Genomic DNA, 8,439 nt, shown 5'->3' on the forward strand with positions numbered 1-8,439 from the left:
CTACCCCCGCCGCTCCGCCATCCCTCCCGTCCCTGCGGGCGCCCGGGACCCGCCGCAGCTCTGCCGGGGCCCGCGGGGTGACCTTCACGTTCTTCCAGCCCCCGGCCCTTCTGCTGGAGCCCACGAGGGGCACGGACCCTGCCCACTACCCCCCCCCCGTCACGAATGCTGGTGGGGGGGACACGACGGCCGGGGCTCGCCGCTGTCCCCGGGGCAAAGGCGCTGGGGACGGGGCTGCGGTGCCGGGAGGTTTGGCGCTGCCTGGGCAGAGCCGAGCGGGATGCCGGCACGGCATCGGTGACGGCGTCGAAGTCTTCCCCACGTTCTCCTCCGGCTTCTCCCGGCTGCGCCCGTCGCTTCTTGCCTGCTCCCGGCTTGGTGTGTCGGCGTGCCGCCTTCCCGCCACCACCCGTGCCCCTCGGGAGGCTCTGGGCGCTTTCCCACTCCATTTGCCAGGACCCTTCCTCCAGAGCCCGGCCCTGCTCCCACCCTGCGAAGGTCCAGGCTGTCCTGGTCGCATCTTGCTGTGCTTTAAACCTGCCGGCTGCTGGGAGCAGGGTGCCCACCGCATCCCTCGCCTCTCCAGAGTCGGGGGGAGCCAGCTCTCTCCTTCCCCTCCGTTCCTGGTGACGGACTGTTCCCATCCACTCTGCCCTCCCCGGACAGGTCTTTTACAACGGTGCCAACGTGAAGCAGGTGGACGTGCCCACGCTGACCGGCTCCTTCGGTATCCTGGCCTCTCACGTCCCTACCCTGCAGGTCCTCAAACCAGGAGTCGTGACGGTCTATGCTGAGGATGGCACGGCCACCAAGTATTTTGGTAAGTAAAGCAGGCGGAGCTGGGGAGGAAGGAAAGCCTGCGGCAGGGGGGGTGAGGGGGAGCATTCTCAGGGCTTTCACAAGGGAGACTCTGCCAACCAAGGTGTGCCCTGATACACTTCCAGAGATTTCTGCTTTCCCAGCCACCCAGGGGCTGCTGGAGGCTGCCCTGCAGGCCGGGGATCTGCCCTGGAAGATGGGGCTCAGTGTGAGGCTGTGGTCTGGGGTCACGTTTTCTTGGTTCTGCTCAGACTCTCTGGGCGCATCCCCTGCTGTAGCTTCCCTTTTGATAGGAAATGAGTCCCTGTGGGACTTGGGAAGTGTTATGGGAGGGCATCAAGGTTTTGTTTTGGCAAAGGGATCGTGGAGGTTCTGGGGATGAGCTTGCCCATGCCGTCTTGTGTGTGGACCCCCAAACGAGGCCCGTCTGGCAGCCCTGCCTGCGCTGCCTGATTCGGCCCCTGCTGTTGTACCTTTGCAGTGAGCAGTGGCTCTGTCACGGTCCACGCGGACTCCACCGTGCAGGTGCTGGCAGAGGAGGCGGTGACAATGGACATGCTGGATCTGGCTGTGAGTACCGGGCCCCTCATGGAGGGGAATTTGCTCCCTGCTTCTCTCATGTGGGATGGTTGTCTCGGGAGCTTCCTGTGGCTGCGGAAAGCATGCTCCGACCAAGGGCTGTGCCTTCACCCTGAGCTTCCCCATCGCCCACTGATCGGGATCAAAGGCTTGGAGCTCCTTCTCAGTGAACTCTCTACAGGCTGTGGGGAGTAGAAGCCGCACAGTCGTTAATCCTTCTTCAGGCCACTTCCCTCCCCTTGGACAGATGCTGGTCTTGCCCCTCCCCACCCCTCTTAGTCTTGGGAACAGCTTTTCCGCGGCAGGGCCTGTTGATAAGGTGTCTGCTGCCAGCCCTGTGTTGTGGGGCTGACGACTGCAGTGAAGGGAGCGGGCTGCAGGACAAGTCACCCATCCTGCAGTGGTGTCTCGATGACACATTTCTTGTGCTCTCGTGTTCAGGCTGCAAAATCAAACCTGGAGAAGGCTGTTTCAGAGATGGCTGCAGCATCTGATGAAGCAGCTAAAGCAGAAGCTCAGATTAAAGTAGAAGCTAATGAAGCACTTGTAAAAGCCCTGGAGTAGTTAAGGTGAGTGTCACCTATATCCCGGCTGAGATTTCCAGACCTACTCTGGAGACATGTCCCTGCTCAGTGCTGCCCATAGGGAGCTTCCTCTTGCAGCAGCCAGGCCTGCTGGGGAGCGCAGGGGTGGACGAGGGTTTGTGCCTGGGTTTCAGGGAGCGGTGACACGAGAGCTGTCCTTTTCCATGGTCGGGTGTCAGCTCTGGGGGGGGGGTCGTGGGTGGCCCCTGCCTAGAGCCAAGCAGGAACCGCTAGATGGCAGCAGGGCCCGGTGCTGTGCCGTTCCGTGCCGTGCCGTGCCATGGTGCTGAGCCGTGCCATGGTGACGTGGGGTTCAGCCCGACACCGGGACATGCTGGGAGACCAGAGCCACTGGTGGGGCCTCGCTGCTGCCTCCAGGTCCCCGCTGGGACAGGCCACACCAGCGGGCAGCTCAGGAGCGGTCTGGACGCTTGGGGCCCCGGAGGGAGAGTGATGTGTGGCCTCTGCTCCTTGTACACTCCCTGCCACTAAAAACAAACAGCTTCTGCCTCAGGGGAGGCAAGGCTGGGCTGCTTACCTCGTGGCCCCTTTTCCCTCTACCCTGCTAAGCCTGTGCCTCATCCCTCTTCTTCCCACGTGCTGGCAGTTGGGAGACTTACTCTGCGGCAGCATGTGTGCTGTGCCTGGCAGGTGAGTCATGAAAAGCCTCTCCAATGGCCTGCCTGGAGCAGGTACAGCAGGGCAGCGGCTCCCTCGCTGTCTCCCTGATCTCTGGTCCTTGTGCTCTTTGGCCCATGAGGTCAGGCCTGAGAGAGCCAGTGGCTCTTGTTTACTTGCTGCGGTTTAACAGTCTGAGCCAGCGCCAAGCCCTCGGATCAGAATCCACCGCTCTGCCGACCCCACCCTGCGTTAAAACCGACTCCACTTCTGTGTGTTGCAGGAATTCCACTGTCGATGTAGAGAAACCCCAGACTGTCCTACTTGTCCTGGCTTCCCCGATTGTACAGATGGTGCGGGACAAACGGAGGCGGAGAAAACGCTCTGATCAATTAAAAAGAAATGTAACCCTGTCTTGTAGCATGTCACCTTCTTCGGAGGCAGCAAATTGCAGCTTGTGGTGTGCCAGTGGCTGGGTGCCCGGGGGCAGGCTCCTGCCCCCACGCCGGGGTCTGCTGGGGTGCAGTTGCTCGGGGAAGGTGTCCTTCCAGCACTGCCCTGGGGTTCGGCTGGGGATTCCCGTGGGAGATTCACCTACGGGAAGCTTATCAGGCAGATTTTATAACCCCCTCCCTGTGCTGTCAGCCACCTCCACCTCCAATAATCCACCTGGACAGCAGGATTAACAGCAGCACAGGAGGCGGCATCCACAGGGTAGCGCACGTCTGTACCAGAGGCTTCCTGTCCCGACTCCCCTGCCCCATCCAACACTGGCTTTTGCTCAGACTCCCAGCTCCCTCGCCACAGGAATTCCCATCGGCTGGGCTGTTTCTTCATGGTACTTCTTGCAGCTGGACAGCAGCTTCCCAGGCTTTGACCTGTTCCCCTGCTGCTGCGTTTTCCACTGCGCATGTGGCATGCAGAGCAGGGGAAATCTCCCCCTGCTCCTTGGAGACGGGCTTGGTGCGGAGAGGGAAGCAGATGCCGTACGTGGTGGGAGTCTTTCCTGAATCCGTGTGTGGTGGGGATGGCTGATGATGGTGCTCTGCTGAAGTTGCTGCTTGCCTGGGGGCTTGCTAGCGAGCAGCCCCGTCCGAGGAGGTTGCCCCAGGCTCCTCGCAGCCCGGAGGAAGCGGGAGGCACTCGCATGTCTGCAGCGAGCTCGCCGGTCCCCACGCGCCTCGAGCAACGGCAGCACCGTTGGGAAGGAGTGGGTTCGAGTGAGGGGCCGGTTCTGCCTGTGCCAGACGCTCGAGGATGTGTGTCTTGCCAACGGCACCATCTGCTGCCAGGCTCCTCGTTCGGTGCCGTCCTCCCCACGCCTCCCCAGAGGGATTTCAGGTTCCCTCTGCTGTGCAACCACCCCCCGGCACCAGCTCGCCAGCCGGGGGAGACCGAGGCAGCCGCTGGCCCCTGGACGCGTGGGGCTGCGGTCCCTCTGCCTCGCTCTAATCCCCTTTTCCCTGCAGTCTTCCAGCGCCTGCCTGGGAACGCGAGTTGGCTTGCCTGTGTGGGCAGCTGCTCTAGCAAAGGTCAGCGGGCAGCAGGTTCGGCCTCCTGCCTGTCCTCCCCGCGGGCTGCGAGCTCGGCTCCCCGCGGCTCCGCAGTCGGAGCGGGGCACGGCTATTTTCGGCGCTGCCACCCAGGATGTAATCTTGGCTGCCTCCTCTTCTCACCACCACCTCCTCCCCCTCCTCTCGCTTGCTCTGTCTTTCTCTCCCCCCCCTTCACAAGTGATCAAAAATAGTGCCTGTGGTGTTAAATTTCTCACTCTGTAGCTTATTAAAAGCCTCTGAGTGCCTGACGCTGAGCCTATTTGAAGCTCAGCCGACTTCCCAGTTTCTGAGCTGCTCCAGTGCCTTTTTCTTCCCTTCCCCTCTCTTCCCTTTTTTTTTTTTAAAGGTCATATGTTGCGCTGTGCATAAGCAAAGCCTCAAAGTCAGAGCGAGTGCTAATTAAAACGTCTTGGGAATAACTGGGGACGGACGGCTTTGCTCCTTCTTCCGCTCCCTCTTGCTCTCCTCTGTCCCCAGTTTCTATTTGCGGCGTGCGTGTGCCTCTCGACACACGCAGCCGCTCTTTTTCCGACGGAAGGTGGCTGCAATTTTTTTTTTTTTTTTTTTTTTTTCTTCTAATGGAAGAGCGTTGGCGAGGCCGGGAAGCTGGGGAAATGGCCAGCTGCTATTTTTAGGATGGGAAAAAAGTGTCTCCGTCAGCGTCCTCTCACCAGCTCTTCCCACTGCCTCCCGCCAGCTCCGGGGGGGGACGGGGGGCCAGCCGGGATCCGGCCCTGCCCCCTCGCAGGGTGCCCTTGGCCGGGCTCTCCGTGTCGTGACGCCTGCTGGGACTTGTAGTCTGCATTTGGGGGGAGCAGCAAGAACACCTCCGGTTCGCCCCACATCTGCAGTGGCCGAGGGACCCCTGGGGACGGCTGTGCTCCCCACTGTGCAGCAGGAGGCAGCTCTCCCCCCGGGCAGGGGCTCTCCTGCCCTCGTAGGTGTGGGGAAAGGGCTTTTTTCCTAAACTCTGCTCTGCCAGCCCCCCGACATTGCCAGGCAGGACCGGAGCGGTGCTGGGCAGGGACTGCCTGCACCCTGGCTGATGGCACTGCAGCCCCGCTCGCCCTGCCCTGCAGTTTGGGGGTGCAGGGCGGTGGGTGGGGGTGGTCCCAGGCTCTCCCCGCTCCCCCTTGCAGCCCAGCCGGGTTCCCGCAGGGTTCCCCCGCTGCGGCCTCGGCTCTGAGCCCCTCACCTGCCTCTGTCCTTTCCCATCACTGCTAATTATCTGGTTCTGCCGAGAGCAGCGTTATCCTCCTCCCCCGGCTCGCCACGCTGAGCTCTCGGCTCCCTCTGCCCACGCCGGGAGCCGCGATCAGTCACGTCCCGCTGGATGCCACGAAAATGGTCTCTGACTCCCTGCTTGGCGCAGGAGACGCGCGGCTGCGGCTGAACCGGAGGCAAAACCCTTCACCGCTCCCGGCTCGGCGTGCCGCCGCGATCTGGTGTGGGTGCTGTGGAGACGGACCGAGACGGGGGGGGGGCAGGCGGGGAGGTGGGTGTCAAGCCCCAGCGTGGATCATGCCTGTACCACTGATGTGATTCAGCGGGTGAATCCTCCCTCCTCTCCTCCCAAAACTGGCCTGGCTGGCGGCGGCACCAGCGCGGCACTCGGCTGTCCCCAGAGCCCTGGCACGTGCCCTCGGGTGCCGCGGCCTCCATCTGTGGCTGGGGCAAAAGGTCTTTCCCCGACGCTTTTTGGGGCGGTGGGTGCTGGGGCAGCGCCTCGTCTCTGCACTTGTGTCCCCGCTCCGGGCAGGGGGACATGGGGTCGTGGCGGCCGGGAGAATCGGCACAGCACGGTGGAGTTATTACGGGGAGCCTGGGATCTGTTTGTCTCCGGGTTTCGGCTGCCGCGGGGTGGGGTGGGCGTGAGAGGGAAACGTTAATGCGCAGGAGGGAAGGGCTGCCTGGAAAATGGCGTGAGCGGGGCGGGGGGCCGGCGCGTCGCCCTCCTCCTTCCTTTCCACCGAGGGCTTTCGCCCATGACTTGCATCTTCTGCTGCCAGATGGAGGGTGGGGAGCCGGGCCGGGAGTGCTCGGAAAGTGAAGCATCACCGTTTCTGCCGGCGTCGCCGGCGGCATTTCTTCTCTTGGGGGATGATTTCCGAGAGGGGCCGGGCTCTGCCGGGCCAAATCTCCCGGTGCTGGCGTCCCATCGCCGTGCTTGGCCACATGGCATTTCCACTGTCCCACCCAGATCCCGAATGCAGGGGAAAGGTTCGAACTCTCCTCTCTCTGCAGGAAAAAAAACAAAACCCCAAACCCCACCGCAGCCCCAGGATTCCCCCGGCTCCCAGCTGGACTGACTCATCCGGCAGAGCCGCCCCTTTCCCTGCCCAAACCCGCAGTGCTCGGGATCCTGCCCGGCCTCTCGCAGCCGCCCTGCTATTGCCCCGCGTCCTCGGTGCCCATGTCGCGGCATCGCAGCGGGGGCTGCAGGGGCTGCCCCCCCACCCCTTGTCCCTGCCGAGGGCACCCGCTGCTCGGGGTGCTGCGGGAGGTGGAAGGCAGCCCCCGCTCACAGCCCCCCCGGGAGTTTGGGGACCCTCGGTGCCGGGCAGCACCCTGCCTGTCCCTGCCAAGGTTTCGCGGCACCCGGGTGCGGACGTGGCTCCGGCCAGGACCCCTCCCCGGCCCCCGTGGCCATGGGCTGCTGCCTGCGGCCCTGGTCCCGGCGTGGGAAGGTCAGCAGAGGCTCCGTACGCTGCCAGCATGAGCCCGGCCGTGTCCTTGGGCCACGTTGCCCTTGGGTGGCTCGAAGGCCGTATCCTCGCAACTTCCTTCTCTGGAGGGGGGGAGAGCTGCTGTAATGATTAACCCGCGCTGCGTTAATCGTTCCATCCTGCAACCTTTTTCCTCTTGGTTTCCAGCACTGGAAAATGCCTCTCTTCCGCTGACCTCCCACACATGTGGCCCCCGTGGTGGGAGCGTGGCAGAGCTCAGGGAAAATCCCTGTGGGCAGGGCAGGCAGGAGCAGGGAACCTGGGCTCGGGGCACGGCGGCAGGCAGGATCTGGCCCGGCCGTGGCTTCTCGGTCCCAGCCCGTTTCTGGGGTGATTTGCCGGCAGATGGCAGTGGAGCCGTGGGGAGACGTCACCCCACCAGCCTCCCCGGCCTCACCCCCCAAAATCCAGGCGCAGGAGCCAGTGCCGACGGGTGTTGCGGAGGGCGGGTGTTGTAGCCAGCACGACGGTGCTTGTCATGCAGCTCCCGGGCCAACAGCCTCGGAGCGCCGTGCTGGCGAGCGCGGCAAACCCTTGGCCCGGGGCGGGTTCTCTCTTGGGGAAACTGAGGCACAGTTGGGGAAAGCCCCTTTTCAGCTGGGGAGAGCGGGGATGGGACATGGGCATCCCAGACCCTGCCGCTGCACTGTGCTGCAGTCCCCCCCCTCCCCGGGAAGTTGCTGGGGGTCAGGCGAGGGGCAGTGGGGGCGGCGCGTTGCCCTGGGGTCCCAGGTGCTTTGGCAGGGGCTCGGCGGCCCCGGGGGCTGCGGGCGCAGCCCTCGCTCGGGGCAGCCTCTGCGGCCGCTCACACTTGGTTTCGCTGGAGCCGGCCCAAAGCCGCGGGGAGCGCGGAGGGGAGCGCACGGCCCCGTGCTGGGGGTCCGAGAAAAATCCTCTCCCACCGCTCCCCCCCCAGCCGGGGCCACGACCCTTGTGGGGCAGGGGGAGTCTGGGGAGGAAGCGGCTGCCAGCTGGGCTCGCTGCCGGCTACAAAGGCGGCCCAGAGAGCCCGAGCGGAATGAGGTGGCTCCCGTCCAGGTTCCCACGGCGGCCCCGGTGCAGAAAATACACCCGGAGCTGGTGGCGGTTGCCACAGCGATGGGCTGGGTGCCATGCCGTGGGAAAGGGCAGGGGGGCACAGCCCCGGACCCAGGTGTGCCAGCACGGGACCCCGGTGCGGGGCGGTGGGAGCACCGTGGGGCGATGGAGCTGGGCGCTGGCGGGGACCAAAGGCTCTTGCCCTGGTTCCCGCTGCCCCCGCCTGCCTTTGATGTTCCGGGACTTCGCCCTTGGTAAAGCTGGGAGGTTCCCAAGGAGTTCCCGGCTGGAGCCCAACATCCAGCACCCAGGCGTCCTGGCGTGAGCCCCTGCGAGCCCCGGGGCTTCATCCGCCACTTGGTTCCCCTCGCCTCACTGCAGCCGGGGGCTCGGAGTTGCAGCCGGGGGCTCGGAGCCCCCACGGGCTCCCCAGTTCCTGGCCGAGCTGGCCCGGAGGAAGCGGCTGCAGCTGGCCCCGGTGGTGGGGCTCTTCCTGGCGGGGCTGGCGCCGGGCTGGGG

General features: G+C 64.5%; 2 protein-coding genes across 2 annotated transcripts in view; one reads left to right on the forward strand and one right to left on the reverse strand.

The window, feature by feature from the left end:
* LOC104829164 (chromosome unknown open reading frame, human C19orf26) overlaps positions 1 to 449 on the reverse strand; it is an 8,189-nt gene extending 7,740 nt beyond the window's left edge. The window contains exon 1 of the mRNA XM_010563274.1: positions 150 to 449. Coding sequence (XP_010561576.1) covers positions 150 to 449 — 300 coding nt within the window. The remainder of the gene's footprint in view (positions 1 to 149) is intronic.
* Positions 450 to 645: 196 nt separating this feature from the next.
* ATP5D (ATP synthase, H+ transporting, mitochondrial F1 complex, delta subunit) lies at positions 646 to 3,001 on the forward strand (the record flags this gene model as incomplete). The annotated part of the gene is made up of 4 exons (XM_010563275.1): positions 646 to 820; positions 1,301 to 1,389; positions 1,840 to 1,967; positions 2,884 to 3,001. Coding segments are annotated over 3 exons (387 nt in total), but the record flags the coding sequence as incomplete, so codon positions are not given.
* Between the last annotated feature and the right edge of the window lie 5,438 nt (positions 3,002 to 8,439).

This window comes from Haliaeetus leucocephalus, unplaced genomic scaffold (genome assembly GCF_000737465.1).
Source record: "Haliaeetus leucocephalus isolate CR32 unplaced genomic scaffold, Haliaeetus_leucocephalus-4.0 Scaffold164, whole genome shotgun sequence".
Classification (NCBI taxonomy): Eukaryota; Metazoa; Chordata; class Aves; order Accipitriformes; family Accipitridae; genus Haliaeetus; species Haliaeetus leucocephalus.